This window comes from Penicillium digitatum, chromosome 4 (assembly GCF_016767815.1).
Source record: "Penicillium digitatum chromosome 4, complete sequence".
Classification (NCBI taxonomy): domain Eukaryota; kingdom Fungi; phylum Ascomycota; class Eurotiomycetes; order Eurotiales; family Aspergillaceae; genus Penicillium; species Penicillium digitatum.
This window is the reverse complement of record NC_089387.1, coordinates 3,473,995-3,499,063: the sequence shown is the minus strand read 5'-3', so window position 1 is coordinate 3,499,063 and position 25,069 is coordinate 3,473,995. Positions and strand designations below refer to the sequence as shown.

At 48.4% G+C, this 25,069-nt stretch overlaps 7 protein-coding genes across 7 annotated transcripts; 5 read left to right on the top strand and 2 right to left on the bottom strand.

The window, feature by feature from the left end:
• Positions 1 to 1,310: 1,310 nt before the first annotated feature.
• Positions 1,311 to 2,903, top strand: Pdw03_1184 (Sucrose/H+ symporter, plant; the record flags this gene model as incomplete). The annotated part of the gene is made up of 4 exons (XM_014679433.2): positions 1,311 to 2,350; positions 2,399 to 2,523; positions 2,578 to 2,690; positions 2,766 to 2,903. The coding sequence occupies 4 exons, from the start codon at positions 1,311 to 1,313 to the stop codon at positions 2,901 to 2,903; spliced, it is 1,416 nt and encodes a 471-aa protein (XP_014534919.2).
• Positions 2,904 to 3,755: 852 nt separating this feature from the next.
• Positions 3,756 to 6,136, bottom strand: Pdw03_1183 (Fungal transcriptional regulatory protein, N-terminal; the record flags this gene model as incomplete). The annotated part of the gene is made up of 5 exons (XM_014679432.2): positions 3,756 to 4,680; positions 4,731 to 5,210; positions 5,266 to 5,768; positions 5,857 to 6,024; positions 6,080 to 6,136. 5 exons carry the CDS (start codon positions 6,134 to 6,136, stop codon positions 3,756 to 3,758), a joined length of 2,133 nt encoding a protein of 710 aa, XP_014534918.2.
• Positions 6,137 to 6,436: 300 nt separating this feature from the next.
• Positions 6,437 to 7,376, top strand: Pdw03_1182 (uncharacterized protein; the record flags this gene model as incomplete). Its single annotated transcript, XM_066099834.1, has 5 exons — positions 6,437 to 6,599; positions 6,652 to 6,674; positions 6,731 to 6,761; positions 6,819 to 6,971; positions 7,048 to 7,376. The coding sequence occupies 5 exons, from the start codon at positions 6,437 to 6,439 to the stop codon at positions 7,374 to 7,376; spliced, it is 699 nt and encodes a 232-aa protein (XP_065957561.1).
• An 894-nt stretch (positions 7,377 to 8,270) lies between these two features.
• On the top strand, positions 8,271 to 10,906 carry Pdw03_1181 (putative Alpha-1,2-mannosidase; the record flags this gene model as incomplete). The annotated part of the gene is made up of 6 exons (XM_066099833.1): positions 8,271 to 8,421; positions 8,477 to 8,509; positions 8,558 to 8,667; positions 8,721 to 9,538; positions 9,593 to 10,276; positions 10,327 to 10,906. The coding sequence occupies 6 exons, from the start codon at positions 8,271 to 8,273 to the stop codon at positions 10,904 to 10,906; spliced, it is 2,376 nt and encodes a 791-aa protein (XP_065957560.1).
• Positions 10,907 to 12,156: 1,250 nt separating this feature from the next.
• On the top strand, positions 12,157 to 13,603 carry Pdw03_1180 (Reticulon; the record flags this gene model as incomplete). The annotated part of the gene is made up of 7 exons (XM_014679429.2): positions 12,157 to 12,193; positions 12,322 to 12,345; positions 12,407 to 12,523; positions 12,577 to 12,608; positions 12,668 to 12,785; positions 12,842 to 13,038; positions 13,100 to 13,603. 7 exons carry the CDS (start codon positions 12,157 to 12,159, stop codon positions 13,601 to 13,603), a joined length of 1,029 nt encoding a protein of 342 aa, XP_014534915.2.
• Positions 13,604 to 16,853: 3,250 nt separating this feature from the next.
• Pdw03_1179 (APSES transcription factor Xbp1, putative) lies at positions 16,854 to 18,605 on the top strand (the record flags this gene model as incomplete). Its single annotated transcript, XM_014679427.1, has 4 exons — positions 16,854 to 17,151; positions 17,203 to 17,276; positions 17,374 to 17,458; positions 17,536 to 18,605. The coding sequence occupies 4 exons, from the start codon at positions 16,854 to 16,856 to the stop codon at positions 18,603 to 18,605; spliced, it is 1,527 nt and encodes a 508-aa protein (XP_014534913.1).
• A 551-nt stretch (positions 18,606 to 19,156) lies between these two features.
• Pdw03_1178 (DNA topoisomerase 2) lies at positions 19,157 to 24,571 on the bottom strand (the record flags this gene model as incomplete). The annotated part of the gene is made up of 3 exons (XM_014679426.1): positions 19,157 to 24,031; positions 24,099 to 24,422; positions 24,494 to 24,571. 3 exons carry the CDS (start codon positions 24,569 to 24,571, stop codon positions 19,157 to 19,159), a joined length of 5,277 nt encoding a protein of 1,758 aa, XP_014534912.1.
• Between the last annotated feature and the right edge of the window lie 498 nt (positions 24,572 to 25,069).

Sequence of the window (25,069 nt, the reverse complement as noted above, 5' to 3'; positions counted from 1 at the left end):
AGTTTTTGCGTAGCCTACAACATTGTCTGACACTGGATGTGGTAATTTCCAATACGCAGCCATATTGGTACGTTGGCACATGGTCATACCATTGTGCATACTCGCTCCCCCACAATCTGATGGGCATAAAAGTTTTTACTTATCCCTAAAGCTTGACTTTACACGAAGTCGCTTAGAGAGTCGAAGGCGATTCCCAGAGAGTTTGCCAGTCTTACTCTCATCGTGTGGTCAGGTTGGGGCCCCCTGTTATTCAAGTACAAGATGAAAAATTAGACCTCTGCAGGGGCAGAACTCGACCGGGAAAGCAAGGTGATCAGCTACCAATGGTAAGAATAGCCCTGTGCCCATTAGCCTGATGTGTCTATCGCATTTCGAGGTCAACCAGTAGCAGGGCTCCGGTCAAAGTGGCATGCAAATAGCCTCCATCTCTGCTCCGTAGGGCTCCTAGTCCTTCAGATTCATTGCGCTAAGCACCTTCAGCTTTTTTTTGCTATTCTCATACTCCCGATGTCTCTGTCTTAATGGCTTATTTTGAAGACCATTCGGCAAATTCTCAACGGCATTGTGCCGAGTTTGGAGGCCGCTTGGTGCCATTCCGCATTGAGAGACCTGACTATTTTTGGGACTAAGAGTGGCGGACATGATCTAGGTAATCTTGGAAGTTGAGTGTGTAGTAGTATGCTCCAATTTTACTTCTTTGAGACTATGGATGCGTGTCTACCTTGGCTATATTTACCAGAGCCTTTCTCTGTAAACCTTTCTTTCTTCCATTGTAATTTATGATCTTTATCCCGGCTTCGCCATCGACTGGCCCTCTTGTTGCCCTCATTAGGAATATGTAGTACTACGCCGGAGGATGTTCCGAGCCATTTCACTTGTTAGCTCCTTCTCTTCAAAAGTTTCAAGAGGCTGGACCCAAAATGTCTGCGTTGCCGGATTAGAATTGCGGCCTGTCGGCTGGGGCCTCATCCTCAAACCCCTAGAGTGTGGAGGATATCGCTGAGCCCAATGATGATCGATAGAGTCATGATCCCCGGATGTCACCTCCACACCACGAAACACGCGAAGAAGCTTGGTAAAGCTTGGTCGAGCCAGAATGTGTTGGTCACCCGGGCCAATCGGAAACATCGATAGTTTATGTACAGAGTCGATGTAATAGACCCTTGACACTTCTCTAGACAACCCCAAAAAGCATTTAACTAGGCCTGGGGCCCCGGTTTATGCCTGATATTCAGAATGGCGGCTCTTGTTCTTTTGAGTTCTATTCTGCTGGCAGCTCTCGAGTCATTTTTGTCGAATACCTCACTACAATGAGTCACCACGAAGACCCATTCTCCAATCAAGATCAGGCAGATAGAGATGCGGAGAAGCAAGATGACACTGATGGTGAAATCCGTTCTCCTGGGGGTACTACTAGGCCCAGCCGCCGAAAGAAAGAGGGTGCAGATGGAGCTGTCGATGGGCAGGCCAGAGATGAGTTGAAAGAATGGGAGTGTTACGACAAGTTAGGATATTCCTATCCCTGGTGGAAGAAATGGAGTATCCTCTCCGTCATCTTTGCTGTCCAAACATCCATGAACTTCAATGCTAGTTTCTATGCCAGCAGCATCACCCTGTACGCGAAACACTTCAGCATCTCAGAGCAGGCCGCACGTATTGGTCAGATGGGATTTCTCGTTGCCTATGCATTTGGCTGTGAGTTTTGGGCACCTTTCAGCGAAGAGTTTGGTCGATGGCCAATCATGCAGCTCAGTTTGTTCTTCGTCAATATTTGGCAAATCCCCTGCGCTCTGGCTCCCAACTTTGGCACCATTGTTATCTGCCGTATTCTCGGTGGTTTATCCTCCGCGGGGGGCTCTGTAACACTCGGCATGGTAGCAGACATGTGGGAGCCAGAGGATCAACAATATGCTGTGGCTTTCATTGTGCTATCCTCTGTGGCAGGCTCGGTCATTGCCCCAGTCGTTGGGGGCTTTGTGGCAACCTTCCTGAGCTGGCATTGGAACTTCTGGCTACAGCTTATTCTTGGAGGCTTTGTACAGATATTGCACTTCTTCATTCCCGAGACCAGGTGCAGTATTCTTATCACGAGAGAGGCTAGGCGGAGGCGGAAAAATGGGGATATGGTGTGGAGTGGCGACGAGCTGAAGAAAACTCGCATGTCCTTCCGCTGGGTGTTCATGGTTTGGATACGACCGTTTGTTATGTTCATGCGTGAGCCTATCGTCCTATGCCTATCTCTGCTCAGCGGCTTCAGCGATTCTCTCATCTTCACTTTCCTCCAATCTTACACGCCGGTATACAAGCAATGGCACTTCACTACAATTACAACTGGACTTTCATTCCTCCCGTGAGTACGCACGACTTTGAATTCAGGCTGGTTCTGATGATTTGACAGACTTCTGGTGGGCTATTTCATTGCCTATTTTTCGTTTGTTCCATGGATTCATAAACATCGCAAAATTAGAGAGAAAGACCCAGATGCTCTTCAGCCAGAAGCTCGTCTTTACTGGTTGCTATGGGGTACTTATCTTCAGACTTTCCTTCATTTTTTCTCTCATTACTAACTCGCTACAGTGGCTCCTCTCTTGACAATCGGCCTATTTGGATTTGCGTGGACAAGTCTGGGTCCACCTCATGTCCATTGGATTGCACCTATGATATTCTCGGCCTTGATTGCCATTGCCAATGTGAGTGATGAGGGAATAACATCTCTGTCCCTTACTACAATAATACAAGACTGATATGGTATTCTGTTGATCAAGTACGCTATCTACATGGCCACAATTGACTACATGATTGCCGCGTATGGTCCATATTCAGCCTCCGCCACAGGGGGAAACGGATTCGCGCGTGATTTTTTGGCCGGCATTGCAGCGATGTATTCAGTGCCCAGTGAGTAACCACAATCCTACAATAGAATATCCCCTGACCGCGAAATAAAGTGTACACACACATGGGTACGACACACCACCTTGAATGGCCTTCCACCTTCTTGGGATTTATGGCGATTCTCTTCACCATTCCAATATACATATTCTATTGGAAAGGCCCTAGGATTCGGGAACTGTCACCATTCGCGCAGACCTTGGCCTCCGACAGAAAGAAAGCTGGCCGAAGGGTTTCTTCCTGTGGTTCCGGTGACCCAGATCCCGTTGAAAGATATCTCTCTGAACGTTCATCAGAAGAGACCAGAACTAGATCCGGTTGAAGATCTGTCAAGTTCCTCAGAATAACCGCATTTTGAAACATGAGGATGGCATATGTCTCTAGCTACGCCGAGGGTTGGGTTGGGATTTGAATCAGAGCGATGGAAAGAAAGAGTATGCCTCGTTGATACAGGATATAAGAACCGGTTGCATTAAAAAGTTTCCCATTGGTTTTATGGAGAAATTATTCGCGTTGATCTCTGTTTCTGTTAGTCCCTTATCACTGCTAGACTAGAAAATTGTCTTTATTTCAATTTTGACACAATGTTACAATGCTACAATGGACTTGCTTTCAGAAATTTTGGAATGAAGTTACTATCACACGCTAAGTATACGTGATGGAAGAATACCATCATCCCATCAAGCGTCATAGCCAAAACCTCGGAAATCATTCCCGTTGAAGCACAAGAGGCGATAATTTTCATCAACTAATCAGTGCACTTTGCTCAAAAGAATATTTGGAATTAAGCATATAAGGTATATAGAAATTTAGACACAGTGTAGTCCATGGCCTCTCCCGACGTAGAAACAGAAATCAAGAAAAAATTATTGATTCCAATAGTCGTGGAGTTTCCGAATGGCATATTCAGTGGTCCATCCCAAGTCAGCTTCGACACCCCGTAGCAGATCAACAATAATCTGATGTTCCTCGTAATTTTCAAGACACTGTCCAACAGCTACAAGAAGCGGAACCATGAATATGCGAACCCCACCCTGGGGGCGGCCCAATGCAATGCCGCCGACTTCACGGGAGCGAAACTCGACCTCTTTCGTGACTTCCCGGTACCCTTGTAAGCGGTCAAAGGCTGTAGATGGTGCACTGATCACGTCTGCCGGGCGATTGAGTAACAATGCGATGCGCCCGAAATGGTAATGTTGCATGGCAGCAGCACAAGCTGTCAAACTATAAAATATTTCTGGGAATGGCAAATAACTCCCCTCGGCAGTCTTTGATTTATCCTTGGGGCGTTCGATCCGCACAGAAGAACGGAACGTTTCAGGCACATTTTCAAACCATGTTTGAAACTCGAAAGATAGTTTGAGCCAGGTATCTGTGTCCGGATATGGTAGTTGAGCGGTGTTTGGTGTTGTACCTTGGATTTCAGGTGAAGCTCCCGGCGAAGACCCTGTCCATTGCGCGAGCTGTAATTGTTTAGACCTGGCAAGAAAGTTGATGACTTTCGTGACAAGCCAGATCAAGCCATTAGCAGCCTGATCTTCCTGTGATAGAGTTGACCCATTTCGGATAAGATGAAACTCTTTCTGGTCATTAATTGAAATTCCTGCTGCCCGCCAGAGTGCCAGGTTTTCTGGGTCGAAGTGTGTAGGTGATCGGGTTAAATAAGAACCGAGATAGTCTTGGCGAGCGAAATTCCAGAATGCAGCCTGAATGCCGTGAGAAAACAGGGCGGATGTTGCCGAGTGTAAACTGAGAATAGACTCAAACAAAGGACGAATACGAGCAAGTTGCCTGGGTCTAAGTGTTAGTAGTAAAAAAAATCGCCAATGAGGATGTCTTACATGTGCCACTCGTCCCCGGGCATATCTAAAAGTCTGCACATGGTAAGAAGCGTAGCAGCCGCCAAAAGCTCCTCTGTCTTTCGAATGACTGCCACGTCGCTTGGATCTTCGCTCCCGGGCTTCATGCTCGCTTGAGTCTGACCAGAGCTGATCCATCGACCAACGATCTCAAAGGGGGATTCCAAAATAGCTGAGCTGGACACAGTGGTATAGCCATCAGACGTCATGTTATTCAAATCCGAAGCTGCTAGGTAATAGTAATTGGCAGCCTTGAGAAACCAGTCAACTTGACTTGAATTTGGGTAGGTTTCCGTAGTCGCAGGGCTCGTGAAAATTCCCCCCGTGGAAGCCTTAATCCCTTTCAAACGAGCTAGGTGTTTGGCTGCTAGTGCTGCAATGGCATACTTCACGGACAGATTGTTGATGGCTCGAATAGGTGCATGGACAGTGAAGAAGTTCCGAGAATCCGACAAATCCAACCTAGTTGCATTATCAATACATTGTACAAGCAGAGAGAAACATCTATTGTACGTACCATGGGCCTATAATCTCCGAGTAATGTCGAGTGAGGAACGCAATCTCATGTTCAGTTCCAGTCATGAGCTCAGAGAAGATATCTTGGAATTCATCTTTTTCACTTCGATGTGATGAGCTTTCGGAGATGACCCTTTGGTGATCGGGGTGTTTATATGGAATTGGGTTGTAGGGGTTATCAAAAGTCGGGAATCCTCCTGGGGCCGCAGCTGGTGAAGTCGAGTTATAAATCGTGTTTCTTGTAGATCCGCTGCCTTCCTCGATCCCAGAGTTGGAGTTGGGAATAGAGATAGCCGGGCTTTCTGGGGCATGCATAGTTGTTTGCTGGCTACTCCCCATAGTAACCTCTGAGCGGCTAGAAGGACCAGGCATCTCTATTATCACCGGGTTACTTGAGTCTAACCTTGTCTCCCCCACATGAAAATGAAAAACTGGATTGTCTTTCTCTTGATTGTGGCTCCATTGCAAAATCTGCTCATCACGTCCTACTCGTGAGCTTTTTGGCTGCGTTGGGTTTGATATCAGCTTTGCGGGGACCTATCGCGAAGCACGAGTGCCCGGAGTAGAATCATAAATTGGTAGTTTGACCTACTTTGCTTGAATTGAATGCAGGGCCTGGTTTTGAATGAGGCTCCTGATATGGAGCATAGCGGCGCCTTACTGTGGCTCCTTGGTCGATGAATTTGCGGGTTTGAACATACCCCGGGCATTCTGCCCCTGCAGTGGTGCACCGCTGACAATGAGGGCGAGTCTCATCACACTGCCACATGTTAGCGATGATCTGCAAATTCTTGTTCGAATGATGTCAAACCAACTTTGAGATGCCTCTTTTTGCAACGCTCGCAAGCCTTGTTAGATGGCACCCCAGGCATTGTGGGTTTTGTGCCAGTGTCGTGATCTCCAGGGCTTAGTGCTCGGTTTTTGAGGTTATAGGAAAAGTACCACTTTGCGTCTTTTTTTGTACACACAGTTACTTCACATCTCGAAAACAGATCGAGGGAAGATGCAATTGGAGGGCAGGAAATCTAGAATGAACGATGCAAGATGCGTGCAAGGCGGGCTTAAGGAGTGATTATATAAGCCCGGGAATTTCTCGCTTGGAACTCGGAGTTTGGTTCATTTTCCCTTGTACTTCCTGTCGTCATTTACTTCACTTCTACAAAAACCCCATCATGCTTCGGAGACCATCAATTCTCGTTGATAGCGAATATGACTCATCTACTCCATTGGTCCGGTCTATTGAAGATCACAACCAGATACGATGGGGCTCAATATCTTCAACACAGCCTGTTCTTTCAGGCCCTGAACAAATTCGCGTGTATCACGAATGGATTGGTGTGCTACCAAATCAAATTGACCGGTGATATCTGCTAACTAAATATCGCAGATGCTGGAAAACCTCATAACATAGTTTGTTGGGAGTGTCGTCTCCCTGACAGTCTGATTGGTTGCCAGACATGCTGTAGATCCTATCATACTGCATGTCTATTGGACGTGGTTCGTTCTGCAGATAACTTTCATTGTCCGTCGTGCCGGGCAAGAGCTTGGGATCAGGCACCACCCCAGTTTCCCGTGCCATCCCCAGTCCCAAATACTGGCAGGACAATTCCAAGCAGCTATTCAGACCTGTCATCTGGAAACAATTCAATTCGTGGCGATTTATCACCAACAACATCACGGCGTATATCCTCGGCGGCCCCGCGAATGGTGAATCCCCTTAATTTGAACCTTGGTGATGAAACCTATTCTCGCGGTACGCCAGCTGAGGTTTTTCCTGTTGCAGAGACGTACCCTCAGCTTCTGGAATATCTAGCGCTACCAGATGCTGAGACAGATCACCATACCCAATCGTCACAGTTCAAGCATCAACTGAGAATGGCGATAAAAGAGATTGAATCAAATCGTGCATCAATACGAGACAAGGTGAATATCCAAGAGGACTTTTCGCGATTACAGTGCGAGAATGCACAAATCAAAGCGTATCTTGATTCCAGGCACTCACCCCGAGACTCTGCCATTCCCAATCCTTCGACAGCTTCACGCAACAGCTCAAGACCGGCGTCTGAGCAAAGGGGGAGGGCTTGGGATAGCCTTGCTATTGACATGTTCTGACCGGCCGTGCCTGGCTACACGAAGCTTTTTTTTGACTTCTATTTATAAAGGAAACGGAAGTAATGATTAAGAGTTTTAACTGCAGCAAAAGAACAAACATTGAATGTCTCGGGCTTTCGATTAATCCGACACGATCGCTTTGAATGGCCATGATATTTGCCCAACATCATCATTTTTCGACCTTCTGATGCATGTTGGAAATCCCAAATTTCGCCGAAAGGTTCCCGACCGGTCGATCATACTGTTGATCATATCATCTTCACCCTCTCCATGAGTCTGACACAAAAAGGCGGGAAGAAGGTTACATGAAATGAAGGCTCTGGCTTAGTATCGACTTGTTGGCCCTCGGAACGGACGGATCGTCTAGAGAGACACCGTTCCCCGCAGCTCGGGGTAATTGGCTCCCCTCCACCTCAACGATCGGCAGCCAGTCAGAGGAACCAGGTCATCATGGATTTTTTTTCTTGGAGCCTTGTTCAAGCATCTTCCTTGCGCATTTTCGCGCTTTTCGCTCCTTGACCTCTCCTCCTGTGGGGAGCAAACGAGCGTGGCAGAGTGTACTCCGTATTTCCGGACCAGATACAATAGATGTGACACCACCTTGGCCGAGGGTTGATACTATGTGGATTGGTGCATTGCTCCTGCATATTGTCAATTGGTCTAAAGTCTAAGGATACCAAGGATGTGACTGGCAGTTTCCCCGTTTTCCCTCATTTCCCTCGAAAGGCAGTTCGCATGCCGATCTGTGTTGGAATGCTTTCCCCACGACGTTTTGCCAATCCCTTGATAAGGAGCTTGAATGTTGAAGTGGAACGCTTCTTCTAGTCTCACTTTTAAACTGGACAGCTATTGGATCATATTTTTGTATGGTCGTGGATACTCCCTAGACCCATTATGCCATCACATCATCCCTCCCTCCGTATGGGGCTCCTCGGTGGCATCGTAACAGCCCTCTATGCTTCCAACGCGATAGCCACAAAGGACTCTTTAGATGATTTCGACGTCTTGAAATATGTCGATCCGTTGATTGGCACCGCAAATGGAGGTTTGTCTTGAATAGGACGAGCTTTTCCGTCGCCGAAAGCTGAAAACTCTTACAGGCCATGTATTTGCTGGCGCGACTTTGCCGTTTGGTAATTCATACCTTGCTTCGTGTTGTCTAGCAAGGCTAATAATTGCAGGTATGGCTAAAGCCGTGGCGGATACAACAGGTGAGAATCAAGCCGGCTTCGCTTACGATACGAAGGTTGTAACCGGGTTCTCACACATGCATGACTCTGGGACTGGCGGCGTAAGTCTTGCAGAGTATTGAAGATCATGTCATGTATCTAACTGGCTCCAAAGTCTCCATCAATGGGAAATTTTCCCATTTTCGCGCAAGGAAATTGCCCGCATGATGATATTAAACAGTGCAAATGGCAACAATCAGACAGAGCAGCTGCCTGGGAACAAAAGTCACCTGAAGCTCGCCCGGGGTATTTCAGCATCTCATTGGCGAATGGTGTTCATGCGGAGATGACGACCACAAATCGATCTGCTTTGTATCGGTTTACGTTCAGTGAAACCTCCGGGGAGTCACTCAGTCCAGTGGTCCTTCTGGATTTGATGGATTTACCGCAATCTCGAATAAGTGGAAGTGCCGATGTGGATCAGTCGACTGGGCGTATTACGGCAAGTGGCACTTTCAGCCCGAGCTTTGGTATTGGCAGTTACAAGTCGTATGTCTGCGTTGATTTCAAAGGAGCAAAGCTTCGTGGCACAGGCACCTGGGAGAAAAACCAAGTAAACATTGACAGACGAACGTTGACACTTGGGTCTAACGCATCGTCCACTCTCTCGGCAGGTACATTTACCAGATTCCACGCTCCCAAAGATAACAGAATTCTTGCTCGCGTTGGCGTTAGCTTCATCAGTGTTCAGCAGGCTTGCTCAAACGCGGAGCGAGAACAACCCGACTTTGACTTCGAGAGCACCGTTTCCGCTGCTGAATTTGCTTGGCGAAAGAAGATGGACGTTATCTCTGTGAATGCTGCTGAAGTTTCATCAGATCTACAAACGGTTTTCTGGAGTGGAGCATATCGGACATTCATTAGCCCTCAGGACTATACTGGTGAAAACCCTGTCTGGAAAAGTGATGAGCCGTACTATGATAGCTACTATTGGTGAGCGAATCCCGCTTCGAAATAGATGACTAACATGCTAACCAGATGGCTCAGCATATGGGACTCTTTTCGCAGCATTCATCCACTGCTGACCCTGGTTGATCCTTTCTCACAATCTCTCATGATGCGCAGCTTGATCGACACTTATAGACACGAGGGGTATTTACCTGACTGTCGCATGTCGCTGTGCAAAGGATTCACGCAAGGCGGGTCCAACGCAGATGTGGTCATGGCAGATGCGTACCTGAAGAAGGTTCCGGGTATTGACTGGGATACTGCATATGAAGCCGTTGTCAAAGATGCAGAAGAAGAGCCCCAAAACTGGGATGTAGAAGGCCGTGGTGGCTTGCGGAGCTGGAAAAATCTCGGCTATATTCCATTTGATGATTATGATCCCGATGGTGAAGGTACACACACTCGGAGTATATCAAGGACAGTGGAATATGCCTATAATGACTTTTGTATTGCCGAGATGGCACAGGGTATGGGCCACCAGTCTGACTTTGAGAAATACAGGAAACGGTCTGAAAACTGGGCTCACATGTTCAAGCCCGACCAGAAGTCAAGCATCAAGGGGGTCGACACCAACTTCACCGGATTTCTACAACCTCGATACACGAACGGCACATGGGGCTATCAGGATCCGATTTTTTGTAGTCCTCTTTTGAACTTTACCTCATGTTACCTCAATCCTGATGGCCATGAGACCTATGAAGGTAGTGCATGGATGTATACCTTGTAGGTGCTCACTTCTGCTTTGTGCTTCTAATCTAACGCGTTGCTTGCAGCTATGCCCCCCACGACATGGGCGCTCTTATCAAGACACTTGGCGGTGCAAACTCCTTCACCTCTCGGCTAAGCTATCTTCATGACTCTGGTTTGCTCTACGTGGGAGATGAACAGGCCTTCTTACCCGTTTATCAATTCCACTACTCGGGACGGCCAGGTCTCTCGGCAAAGCAGAGCCACTTTTACATTCCATCCCAATTCAACACGACAGTCAATGGTATCGCCGGCAACGACGATAGCGGAGCCATGGGCTCATTTGTTGTTTTGAGCATGATGGGTCTGTGGCCAGTGCCCGGCCAGGACGTTTACCTGATCACTCCGCCCTATTTCAACGAAGTCAGCATACGAAACGCCCTCACCGGAAAAGTTGCCACTATCCGCAACATCAATTTTGATCCTAGTTATAAGTCCATCTATATCCAGAGTGCCAAGTGGAACGACAAACCGTGGACAAATAATTGGATCACCCATGACTTCTTCGCTGATGGTGGTATTCTTGAACTTGTGCTGGGTCCCAAGGAGAGTGTATGGGGAACTCATGTTCAGGATCTCCCGCCGAGTCTGAGCGATTATCACTGAAGTATTGATTGAGGATTGAGGAGCAATTGTGCTGAGAGAGTGGCAGTTCAGGATAGTCCTTGCTATCTATCAATCTATTTACTAAATGCCTAAAACTCACGCTCTAAGGATTACATTATCAGTACACTCCCAAAGTCATGTCAAATGTTATTCTAAAAAAATCCACCATAACTAGCTCTTGACTTTTTTTTAATTCAATTTTTTTCAAAATTTAAATTTTTTTTTTCAAATATAGATAGCTTCAGGTTGGGAGAGCACGGTAGTCTCCGCATTAGAACAACGCATTAAGCCCTCAAATGGTGACTAATTAATATCCAACATCCAACAGCTGTGGACTATCAACACAAAATTTCCCTATTTAGAAAAGAAATCAATCAAAGCAATTTCTGCCATTTTCATTCAGGTACCTCTTCAATTAAGATCACCCCATAAACATACCAAGCGTAGTCGAAGTACAGTACTTAGTGAGCACGACTGAGTGGACATAACTAGAGCATTGTTAACACTATCAACCTTAGCATTCGCTGAGTAACTACCTAGGGAAGTAGAAGTTGGGTATCCCTGTTCCACTTGTGGAGTGAAATGTTGTACAAAAAAATCGCTATCACAGTGAAGCGCCTCTTTCTATTATTATTTATCCACGAAACTGAGAAGGGGGGCAAGATATTTTTAGAAAAAAAAAACCCACCAAAAAGGGTGTTACAAAAAGCCATCTATGTGGCCGACCGTGCTTGTTGAGACTAGGTGTACAAAGTGTATGAAAGTCAGAACTATATTTAATATCAATGAACTTCAGTATATATCTAGCTTCGGTGTATGGCGATGAGAAGTGAACATAAAGCTAATTAACATGTTATAACAGTCTTTGGAAGGTGGCCTGATAATACAATGTGGAGCATAGCGTACACAAATGTACTTGTAGGGTGCTTTACAACATAAACTAGCAGGATATTAATATTTTCCAATTCTACCTAGGAAATTTCAAAAGAAATAGCAGAGTAAATAGCAACTTCGTCCACAGAAAAGAGATCCATAGCTGCTTGGTCTTGGCAACGCACATGACAGCATCGCAACAACCTTGGTTGACCCTTATCTTTTTCTGTATTCTTCTTCTCTTTCCCCCCTTTCCCCCTTTTAATTTCGCTTCAAGAACTCACTTCTTGACCCAGTTGATACGCTTCATACGAAATTTCTAATCCCGCATCTAAAAAATCCCTTCCTTCCCTAACCTGCTCACAAACATCACTGCCATGGCTTCTGGTGACGTGACCTACCCTAACACGGGCAGTAAGGTAAGAAGATCACCAGCTCACCTCAATTCTAATGACGATGCTAACCCACTCATCTTGTAGTATTGTGCTCTTTTTTCCTTCCTCAATTCCCTGGGAAAAACTATCATTGACACCTGCGCTCAGGCATCAGCGACGTTATTACCAAGGGTAAATAAGCATCTGGAAGCCTCCGAAGCCACCCAAAGCATGCTGACTAGTTTCTTGATAGGCCCAATTGTCGATCATGTGAAGTCCGAAGTATCCCGCACCGGCGATGAGTTTCGCGATCTGACAAACTCGCGTGTGACCCCTTTAACCACCACCGCCGATGGTCAACCATTGACCTGTATGCCTCGAGAACTGGATAGATTGGGCCGCGGGATATTAACTAGTATCTAGACTACCACTCTTTGATGTACAGTCTTTTGAGCGTGAGTTGTCGTCCGAGTCTTCAATTTAGAAGCCCATGCTAATCTTTCTGTGCTTCTAGTGGGAACAACCCCGTGCGACCGCCGTTTCCTACGCCAGCGTGATCTGTCTCATATTCGCTGCTCGGTTTATGCCTCTCATTCGCTGGGTTTTCAAGTTCCTGTACATGTCGTTGGGAGGTGAGTGGTCGCGTGACCCACGGTCGACAGAGGGGTCGGTTAACAATTGTGTGCAGTGACTGCCACCGTCGAGCTGGCTGGCCATTTCATTTTCCAGCGCGGAGTCGCTAGTGGATTCCGCCCTCGTCGTTACTACACTGTCCCCAAGGAGACCTTTGAGGCAGTCCTCGAGGACCTTCAGCAGCTGGTTGATTTCTTCCTGATCGAGTTCCAACGCATCCTGTTTGTCGAGAATATCCTCCACACCATTTTGGTAGGTTTAAATTGGTCACCAATGAACATAAATCAAACGACAGAGACTAACGGATTTTAAGGCTTTCACTGCTGCTTTCATCAGCTACTGGCTGATCCGCTTCATTCCCTTCTGGGGCTTTGCTGTGATTGCCGCGACCACCACATACTTCGCTCCCCTTTTCTACATCAACAACCGTGAGCTCATTGACGAGCATATTATCGAAGCCCAGGAAATCATCAACTTCCAGACCAACCAGCTTCGGGACATGGCTGGCGAGCGTACCTTGCACGCCACCGAGTTGATGAAGCAGTATGTCGATGAGTACAGCTCTAAGGCCCAGGGTTACATTGGAACCCGCCGCTCTCCTTCCCCGCGGACGACCAAGCCTGTGAGCCCGATCAACCGTAAGACCGTTGTCAAGCCTGCCAAGGTCGAGCCCATTGTCGAGCCCACCGTCAAGCACGAAGACTTCCCCGAGGCCCCCACGGCTGCTCCTATCGCCCAGGCTCTTGAGTCGGACATAGTTGCGTCCGTGGAGCCGGCAGAGCAGGCTGGTGACCGTGAGCCTCTTCTGGCTATTTGAATAGGTCTCCATGATACTAGGTCATCTTAACCGGGAATTCTAATTGCCCTCAAATCTCAGCCTCAATCGAATATTCTTGGGTGACTGGATATCATTATTCTGGCCGTGTTAGTTGCTGGATGTGCCAAATGGCACGTGGTATCTGTTTTTGAGCCACCTGTTTCTTGTTGGGGATACCTTCAGAATCCATGATCGTCAAAAATCCTTGTGTCTCGACGACCCCCCCCCCCTCCCCCAACACAAAAAAAGAAGGACGATTCTTGAGCGATTCTTGAGCTGTCATGTCTCTTGTTCCCCCATTTTTCGTTTTTTTTCCCTCTCACCCTCTAACCCTAACACTCTGGACATTTTTTACATGTCGACTTCTTTTCTCCAAACACCCCTTGTCTATGTCTTTCTTGAGTTCATATTGTTTCTAATGGAATCTCATTTACATAATTTTATGATCTTAACTCGGCTTTTCATATATCATCCCAATTCAGACATCTCTGCCCGTCCTCGAGCCTCGCGCAGTGACCTCGACCACTATCTGGGCAAATATCACGAAATATTGTATACGTACTACTCACCAGGAAACTAGATCCAGTCCACATCCTGCTATATCCGTGCGCCATGACTCCCACCTCTCATACCCTAGGGAAAAAAAAGCCTCGACCCAACCCACTTGGGTAGTTGCTCACAATTTCATGCAAGTGGCCTTGATCACCCAACAGTGCAAGGCAGCCGTTGAGTTTCATCCCGGTCTACCGACCCGGCTCCCTATTCGCCGCATTGCGATTCGGGCTAGCCTGTGACGGTTTTATTTTCCCTTTCATTGTGTTTCCCCTCTCCCTCGAAGGCTTGCCTTGTTCAGTCGTGCTCGGAACTGTGTTTCCTCTTCACCTCATCACACCCCATATACCCCGGATTCGAGGGCTGTGGCACAGATTCCGCAATGTTGTCTAATCGCTACGGGTGAGGGGTACCTTCTGAGTCTCCAGCCTCTTGAATCGAGTCTGGGTTCGGGTTCGGTTTGCATTCTGTGTTCAACGGGTCGAGATCTGGATCTCTTTGTGATAGAAGTCAGTCTCTTACCTAGTTGAAACTTGGATTTAGTATCGAGTCTTGCAGGCTCATGTGGGGTGTGACACTCCGTTTTTTTTTCCCTTGTCCAGTGTTGAGATCGAGACCTTACTGTCATGATACCGCAGCATCGTCAAGACTGCGCGGCTCTCATCTGAACGATGACTCTGCCGACTTCTTGATAAACATGTAAAAAGAGACACCCCCCAAGGGCAACTTGAAAGAGTCACTGTCACTGAGAGGCTTAGATTTGATGAAAAAATGAAGAGGAAAGAAAATCGCCGCTTGGGAAAAGGCCTAAACACCAACAGCAGCATCCCAATTGAGACATGGCTTCCCTTCTTACCCCTTTTCCAGAAGCTCGGGATCTGAGACGCATCGCAGATGAGGGACACGCATGTCCCGGTTTACCGCTCTTTGGGGGTGCAGAAGAGAATGTCAAGTCAGCGCCAGAGTGTCTAAGACATTGGAAACCAGTCCTCGTTTCTGGACTCTCATATCGGTCTCGGCTGTTGGGACTCTTTGCAGACCGACTCCAATGCAATTGAGCCTATCCCTCCTCGAAAACTAGCCCAGTTGTGTTGACATCTAGTTCACCAGTCCTCGACTTTTACAGTCTCTGACCAGATTGCGTAGCGTCCTGCCGGCATCTATATGCACCGTTTTCTGCGGTACTCTATAATGCTGCCCCGGCCCGGCACCGATTGGCGGAAGGGCCCCTTGCACCTGTTGGAAGTCTTATGCAGACTACCCTAGACTGGCAGGTGGGTACAATAGCGGATTAAAAAACGGACCGGGAGAAGTCAGTGTGACACTTTGGTATAGGTCGGTTCAAGGAGAGAAAAGCAAAGGATAAAGACCTGAAAAGTGGGCTCTAGCAGCTGCCAACGTGTCAGACTACTGCATAGAAGGATGCATGGAAAGTTCTTTGAAGTCGTTGTAATGTCTCTTTCGCCTCCAGAGAGACCATGTTTCTGTTATATCCACGCTCTCAGACTTCAATCAGTGCTCTAGTTGAAAGGGTGAAGGGTCTCAGATTGGGGTCCTCACTCAAGAAAGCAGCAGAGAGAAGAAGTGAAGTGTATAAGTGCATTTTCAGTAGGAAAGAACTACCCCAGTTTGTTTCCTAACCTGATCACCATTGGTTTGACCATGCCATTCAGCCTTAGCCCATCTCTCAAATGTATAACCCATTTGTGCAGGGTACACTATATAGGCATGGAAGCGTGGTACCCAAGTGAAGATCCTTGTCACCTTTACCAGTATCTTTGATATCAGAAGTTTATCGTTGCGGCTTTTCTCAGATGCACTTCGCGGACTCGCCCAATGCAGCTTCCCATCATACAAGGAGTAAGTTGCCCTGCAACTTGCCGTGAGTCTGAGACCTCTTTGAAGCTGTAGAGTGGGGTATATACCTTCTTATTGGACCATTCAACTGGTATCCTAATGCTCCGGTTGCTGCAGTACCCTGGCTGTAATGCCAAGAAAGATCGGACATGGTTTCTTCAATGAGAAGTTGAAACGAAAGGTGGGATAACGGGTGAGCTCTTCCACCCCGGGATATTAGGGCATTCAGTAACATATAACTATAGCCCTTTAGAGGTACCTGTGACTATAATGAGCTGTTTGCAGCAGTGCCTCTCTACCTTTTTAAATGAAATCCAGGATATCCACATGATCCCTGAAACGGGTCATGCTTTTCTTTCCCTAAACTGGGGGTAAGAGGCGTAGTCGCTGTGAAGATGAAACAGGTGAGGCCTCGAGAGAAGACACAAGTCTCAAATTCTCTGTAACTTTGTAATTGCTTCCAGGGGCATAGAAGATCAAATGCACCGTCAGTCCAAAGTCGAAGATCATTGGAACTTTTCACTTCCACGCGGAGAGACAAACAGCCCGTGGACTCGTCCAACTTCACCCCCTTGGGGTCAGAGGCAAAAGAACCGGTGAAGCCCATTTCTTCAGGTCACTGATCCGTCTCTTCTGGAAAATCCGTATTTGCCAAGCTCTCTGAAGCTGTGACAAACCTTTGAACAAAGATCTAGGATTGTCTTGCTTTACTTTGTTTCTTGCAGGTTTGACTTCTCTATCTTTCTGGACAGCTTTTTGTTCCAAGAGACATTAAGCTCCTTCTTTTCCCCCAGCAACTTTGCAGTTCAACTCTTTTCAAGGATAGCACTTGAACTTCTTAATGCTATCCATCAAATCCCTACTGAATCCTCAGCCCGAAAGGCGGCACCCTTATCCTTCCTTCCCTGCCCGTGAGAAGCGGCCGAAGATGGCCAAGGACGCCCCAGTCTTCCGTCGTGGCAAGATCCAAGGCGAGTGCCGCTATCCTCCTTGCGAAGAAAGAGATGCAGAGCTGGAGAAGGCTCATAGAGAGCTCTCGTTGCGTCCCATGGGCAACATTGCCGACTATCCTCGTCATATCCCTTATGCCAGTGACAAGAAAACCTTCCAGGAAAAGACCGGCCGAGATAGTTTCCATGGTATGTGCCGTTGAACATGCGTTGATATTCACATCTGACTCTTCCATCTAGTTTTTCAATACACATTCCAGATACCTGGCGAAGAAAAGGAATGGCATGTTATGTGGGACTACAACATCGGCATTGTTCGGATTACACATCTTTTCAAATGCAACGGCTACTCCAAGGCAAGTTCAAGAGGTCTTGCTCTTCCATGTCTTCGGGAATTCTAACTCGTTATAGACCACCCCGGCCAAGATGCTGAACCAGAACCCTGGTCTCCGCGATATCTGTCACAGCATCACCGGTGGAGCACTTTCTGCTCAAGGTAAGATCTCCTTGCCTTCTTCCTCTGTGAACCGCTTCCTCAGATGGTCAAATCTAACCACCTTGCTTTTCAAATAGGATACTGGATGCCATATGAAGCCGCCAGAGCCATGGCAGCCACCTTCTGCTGGAGAATCCGATACGCCCTGACTCCACTGTTTGGCACAGAATTTCCAGCCATGTGCATCCCCCCAACGGACCGCAAAATCCATGGCCGCATGGTCATCCCTCCGGAAATTGTGCAGCGTGCCACCAACACCTCCAACCACTATCGGTCCTTGGAGATGAAGTCTAGGGTCGTAGGTAGCACCCCCGCGATCAATGCCCCCTCCTTAACACCTACTCTTCTGGATCGTACGGGGTTACTGGACCGACAAGACTCGTCCCTGACACTGCCCCCGCTCAAGATCCCGCGTCACCAATACGCCGAGAGTAATACCAGTGCGCGGGACTCCTCTACGGAGCCTTACTACATGTCGCCTAAAAGCCAGTCGCCCACGTCTAACTTCACCCCCATCAACCCCCCGCGCAACTCCAATGTAGTGCCTCGCTCGCGGGTCGAGTCACCCCGGACTACCCTCCGAGCCATCTCAGATGCTATACGCCCGGAGAATGTCCCCGGGGGTATCAGCGAAGACAGCGACACCGACAGCGATGGTTCGTCCAACATGTATTCCACTCCAAACTGTCCTTCCGTGGATGAACACATGATGGAAACCGACAAGCGCGGCGACCTCGACGAGCACAACGCCACGTCGGAAGCAGCTACCATGCCAAGCGACTACGACGACCTAACCGACTCGGACGATGATTGGCAAATGGACGATGCTCACGATGAGGACTACCGCGGACCCCCTCTCAAGAGAACCCTTGGTGGAGCTTCGTTTGGCCACGGTTCTACAAGTCCCGAATCCCAGACTAAGAAGTATCCCAGCCGGACATCCCGAGCTGCCCGTCCTGAGCCATCGCCACCCTTCACCCGCGAGGTCAGGGCTGCGGAAGCTCTTCTTCGTCTGCACTTGAATGAGCTTGAAAACACGGGAACTGACACGGAGATGGACGATGACGAGATGACGTCGCCTTCTGGCTCTCGCTCTCTTGATGGCGATGAATCTCGTAGTCGTAAGCGACGTCGAGCTTCGCTTTGATGATCTGCGCTACAAAGTCGACATGGGAATGGCGTTTACGGTCTAGGATCTGAGGGCTGTGGTGTGGTGGTACTGTTTCGATGCATTTTGTGAGGCATTTTTGTGAGATTTGATGACTTTACTAGGAGTTGAGGCCTTTAGATGTTCAAGTCACTATCCTTCTTATTCGATTCGCATGCAATATGATTGAGGATCTCGATGGACAAGTTGACGCTGGAGGTCCATGGCTAGAATGCAACTTCGTTTTATTTGATTCTTATGGCAATGAGTTAGACTGGACGGTGTTCATTGAGAATTCGAGACACGAGGTTATGATTTTAGGTGGTTCTTTCGTGTTGATCTTCTTTACCAGCTTTGGTGCCTACGATGCGACTGAAAGATATGGAGATCGAAACAATTAGAATTAAACATCTCGTATTCGCCTTGCATGCCACTTGCTCTGCCAGATCTCCATAAAATACCAATGAATTAAGACATGGAGATGAAAGAAAATAAAAACACAATAGAGAGAGCATCGCAAAAAGGGCTTCTGATCCTCACTGTTTCACTATTTAGTCGCTGTCATCTTCGTCTTCGTCAAAATCATCGGCTGATGCTTCTTCATCGCTGTCATCCTCAATGACATAGGAGTTCTTCTGCTTTGTGGCGCCACGACGAGCAGGACGGCTTGCAGCCGCGCGACGGAGGGCGGGAGCGGGCTCTTCGTCCTCCGAAATATCAACATTCACTTTGCCCGCTGGCGAATCCAAAATGTCGTTAGCCATGGCATCAATGTCATCCTCCGAATAATCATCTACAATCTTCTTGCTCGCCTTGCCTTGCTTGGAAGCATAGGCCTTGGCCGCCGGGGATAAAGTCGGGGGAGCAGACTTGGGGACGGGCTTCGGAGCTGGCTCTTTTTTGGGGCGACCACGAGCTTTTGGTGCCGAGGTAGCGGCAGCGGTCTTCGGGGCAGCCTTGGCTTTGGGTGCTGCTTTACCCCGAGCAATCGGCTTGATCGGCTCGTCCTCCTCGTCATCGTCGTCTTCAATAACTGCGTCCTTAGGAGCAGTCTTTGGCGCAGCCTTGGCCTTGGGTACAGCCTTAGCCCGAGCAGCTGGCTTGACTGGTTGCTCCTCGTCGTCTTCATCGTTGTCATCGAGCTTGACGTCCTTGGGCTTGACCTGGATGGAACGCCGTGGGGAGTTTTGAGGAACAAGCTTGCTGTAGTCCGTCTCATCCGGATCGAAATCGTCGTTGGCCTTGGAAGTCTTCGCGGTAGTCTTCACACTGGCACCGCTTTCCGAGCGGGGGCGCTCCGAAAAGAGTTGTCGAGAATCAGCGGTCGGGTCACCACCAATGCCCTTGACCATCATGCTAACGTCTCCAAGAAGATCATCACCGTTGTCACTATCAGAGTCGCTAGGCACTGAGTACTTCACAGGCTTGCGAGCGCGAGAAGACTGCACTGCGGGCTTGGAGGCCTCAGATTTGGCAATCTCCAAGAAATCGTCATCCGAGTCCTCTTCGACCTTGGGCTTGGGCTTGGGTCCTCGTTTAGCAGCTGGTTTGACCGCTGCCTTGGCTGCTACTTTGGGCTTTGGCATCTCATCCTCATCTAGGTCCATGGTATCATCAGCCGGGTGAGCTGATGCCCGCGAGGCTTGGGGAACGTTGTCGATGTCGACAAAGTCGTCTTCTTGTTTGGGAAGAGTCTTAGGCTTCGAGGTAGCACGGCTCTTCTTCGGAAGAATTTCCATGTCCATGTTGAAATCATCGTCCGAGTCAGCAGATGGTGATGACTTGCTCGGGGGTTTACTGAGGAAATTCATCAAGCTATTTTTGGGCTGCTCCTTTTTCTTAGCTGCGGCGGCCTTCTTCACCTTTGGGACCCCGAAGTCTTCGTCGTCTGGATCATCACCGTTGGCTGCCTTACGCTTGCGCGAAGCCGCGACACGACCGCCACCAGTGGCCAGCTTGGTCGGGACGCGACAGCCCAAGCCAGCCTCTTTGCGGGCTCGACGGTCCTCATCTTCAAGCTGGAAGCGCCACTCCTTGATGAACTCCTCCAAATCGCGGTTCCAGATGTCCTCCTTGGACAGCTTAATCAAGACATCGACCTCGGTTTCTTTCTCGCCGATCTGGCTACGGAGCTTCTCCACGCGCTCTTGGGTCAGTGACCACATGGGCATACCCAGAAGGTAGTCAAATGAGCTGGATAGCACCTCAGCGTTAGGGTCATCTGACTCATCTTCTCCTTCCTCTAAGCCCTCTTCTACTACAGCCTCGTCTTCGCCCATCTTGGCGGCCTCAGCTACCTTGGCAATTGGCTTGAAGCCCTTTTCCTTAAGCTCAGTGATTAGAACAGGCTTTTTCTTCTTCGAGATGACCAATTTGCCATCAATGATCATCTGCACGAAGCGAGCTTGGTTACTCAGCTTCTCCAGCTCTCTCTGTAGATTTGACAGTTGGAACTGCTTGCGTCGTTCATAATATTTGAGACGGACGACATAGAACTCCTTGAGAATGTCATCGACAGTGGCATACTTGGTGATGCGGCCCTCAGGATCGAAAGCCACCAGATTGGTTGTTGCAATCGACTTGGTCAGCTTGAATTTTTCCTCCAAGCCTTCAGACAGAGCAGCCTTCATGTGTTTTTCATCGAGTTGGATAATGAAGTGGACCTTGGTGTGAGTGTTGTAGTCCCTGTAATCCTTGATGAAGGATGGCACCTTCTCGGCCTTGATTATCTCCTCCAGCTTGTCCTTGAAATCCTGTGTCCAGGTGCGAAGAGGTAACTCAGTGATCTCGACCTCCTTCTCGCCACATTCCCTAATGATACCGCTGAATTTATATCGATCTCCACCCACAGCCACAACCTCACCGGTGAAACCACGGAACCAAGGCTGCATTGGCTCAGTAGGCTCGCCAGCCATCAGGCGCTTGAGATTGTTCACAACATCCTCGGGATTGTAGTTCGGAATAGAAGAACTCCAACCAGTTCCGATACCGTCCGCACCATTGATCAGAATCATCGGGACGACAGGAATAAAAACCTCGGGCTCAATCTTCTTGCCATCGTCTTCGTTGTATGTTAGTAGTGGTTCATCGGCCGCATGGAAGATCTTGCGTGCAAAGGGGGACAGGCGAGTATAGATGTAACGAGCGCTGGCACAGTCGCCACCACCTTGAAGTCGACTACCAAAATTTCCACTAGGCTCCAGGCAATTGATATTGTTGGAGCCAACAAAGGTCTGGGCAAGACCAACAATAGTCTGTTGAAGGGAGACGTCACCGTGTTGGTAAGCTGTCATTCCGGAAACGTGACCTGCCAGCTCAACCACCTTCATGTCCTTCTTCAGATTACGAATGAAACAGGTGTGAAGCACCTTGCGCTGACCTGGCTTCAAACCATCGACAACGGAAGGAATCGAACGTTGGTTATCCGCCATGCTGAACAAGATGAGCTCCTTGTTAATGAAGTCAGTGTATGTGATCTTCGCCACCGAGTGGTCCAGATATGTGCCAGGTTTGTATTGACGAAGCCACTCTTTACGCTCATCTGCCTTCTTTTTGGAGAAAGCCAGCTCGATGAGTCCAGCTTCACCGTCTTGCATAGTGTGGAACTCCTTCAAATGACGATCGAGGTCGCGGAAATAGACCTGTGCATCTTCCGTAGTGCTGGTTCCCAAACCCTTGTAGTACTTGTGTTGCCAGCCGCGTTCGTGTTTGTGAGCTTGACGCCATTCATCATGCTCGGGCATGGTGAAGAACGATTTCTGCTTAGTCGGGTTCTTCGGATCACCCTTCCAAACCTTGATGATAGGAGTGATGAACTCAATGAGGAACTCTGGAATCTTGAGCAAGCTGGGGAATTGCGCCTGAAGGAAATTGATGAGCAGACCCTTGATGTGACTACCGTCGTGATCCTGATCAGTCATGATCATGATATGGCCATATCGTAGTCCCTTGGTCTCAGTGTACTCCTTCTTGTGCTGTAGACCAATGAAGTTCTTGATGCTTTGGATTTCAACATTCTTTGAAATCTGGTCAAAAGAAGCGTCGCGGACATTAAGAAGCTTTCCGCGCAAGGGGAAAACACCGAACAAGTCTGGTCCAACAACCGCTCTGCCTGCCATGGCCAACCCCTTGGCTGAATCACCCTCGGTCAAGATCAGAGTACAGTGGTGACCCTCTCTAGTACCAGCCTTGTTGGCGTCGACCAGCTTTGGATTGTTCATACGCGTGCGTCGACCGGTTTCACTCTTCTTCAATATCTGGTCGGCTTTTTGTTCCGCGAAGTGTAGGATATTTGACATAACCTCGGTTTTCAAAACCTTCTTGTAGAAATCTTCATCAAGGGAACACTTGCTACCGAACTGACTGGCCTTTGTAGTCAACTGTTCCTTGGTCTGGGAATTGAAGGCCGGGTTAACGATCAAGGCCTTTACAAATATGAAGATGTGGTTCCGAATCTGTGCTGACTTCAGAGTTGCTCCAGACTTATTCTTCTTCTTCACCTGGTCGGCCAAGCGAGTACAGATCTGATCAGCGATGTAGTTGACGTGCGTTCCGCCCGATGTTGTTGCAATCGAGTTCACGAATGAAACTTGTTGGAACGAACCGTCCGAAACAGCAAAACCAATCTCCCATCGAGGATCGGGTTGGCACGTAATAATTTCATCCTTTGATGGAGGACCATCATCATCACGCTCTTTGCGAATGGCTTTGGTGTACATTTCCATGTACTTTCGGAAATTGCGAACAGGGACGCGCGTGCCGTTTAATTTGACACCAACATTGGCGGTACCCGCCAAATCGTAGACTCGGCGCATGACAAGGGCTTCGAAGTCATCGTCGATGCCATCCATGCCGAATCTGGCAAAGTCAGGCTTGAAGGTGACCTTGGTGTAGTCATCTCCCTTTGCATCTGTGATCTTTGCCTTGCCCATCTTCGTCATGTTTTCGGTCCAGGTTTGCTTATATTTCTTCTTCTGGCGGGAGTCCTGGGTTTCGAGAGTGAACTCTGTGGAGAAAACATTACAAAGCTTGGCACCAAAACCGTTACGACCTCCAGTCACCTTCTGCTGGCTGTCGTCATAGTTGGAAGAAGTAAGCAGATGGCCGAAGATGAGTTCGGGCACGTAGATCTTCTCTCTGGAGTGGATCTCAATAGGAATACCACGTCCGTTGTTCCACACACTGATCTCACCGGCCTCGCGATCAATCGTGATCCGCATCTCGTTCATGCTTGAGTCGTTGTGCTTGTTATCGGCGGCATTGACCACAATCTCGTCGAATATCTTGTAGAGACCAGGGACGAAAGAGACTTCGCGATACTCCATCGCCTCGGTTCCGGAGTTGTACACCCACATATGCTGCGTAGTGCGCTCTGTAGATCCAATGTAGGTATCGGGACGTTTGATGATGTGTTCCAGTTGAGTGAGCTATATTGAAGAGTAGAGATAAGTATCTGCCCAAAAAAAAATCATCCTAGAGGCTGCGGAAACTTACTTTCTGATACTTGTCTGATGCATTGCCAGTCTTGCTGTCGGCAGCAGCGTCACCTCCGTGGGACTCATTTTCGACATCGGCCAGAGGCTTTGAGCCAGCTCGCTTAGAAACAGCCGTTTTCTTAGTCTTGGGGGGGGTGTGGGAGAGCAGAGAGTCATCGTCGGACATCTGAATGTCGGACACTTCGTCCTCGCTGTCAGCCTTCTTCTTCCTCGTCGCAGCCGCCTTAGCAGCAGGCTTGACCTTGAGTGTGGTTTGGGTGGTCTTTTTAGTGGCAGGTTTAGCGGCAGCGGCTTTCTTAGGAGCCGCCTTGGCTTTGGGTTTCTGGAGGACGTAGGATGTCAGCAGTCAAAGTTAAGTGGCGTTGGAATTCGCATTTTGAGGGGATTTCCTACCGGTGCAGGCTCTGGGGCAAAGTCAGAGCTGCCTCCGTCATCATCGAAGACCGAGTCTTCCAACATGGAGTCATCCATGATGAATGTGACTAAATAGATGAAGCGCGAAGAAGCGCAGTTGGGGAAGAAAGAAGTCCAAATCAGGCCTCAAACTTGAAGCAAATAGATGATTGCTATCTCTCAATGTCAAAGAACGGATCAATCGAGCTCCAGCATGCTCAAGCCAGAAAAGGGTCACGCAAGAAGCACAAAAGAGGAAGGGAGAGAGAGTAGGCGGAGGGGAAGCGCCTGTTGTTTTTTTGCCCGGGGAAGTCGCGACTGACAGGGGGCGGTGGGCAGTCTGTGACCACTCGGATCATCATTCTTCCTCACCGCCTGCAAACGCGCCCCAAATAGGCAATTCACAAACAAACGAACCAAAATCGGCTTTACTTCAGATGTTGTACATCATCACATCAATTTACTGAAATTTGAGATAATTACACGTACCTACAATCCATGGATACATAGAGTGGAGTAAATGACATGTCTTTAAGATACCAGCTTTCTTGTTTTCTTTTAGCTCAATTGTCTCTA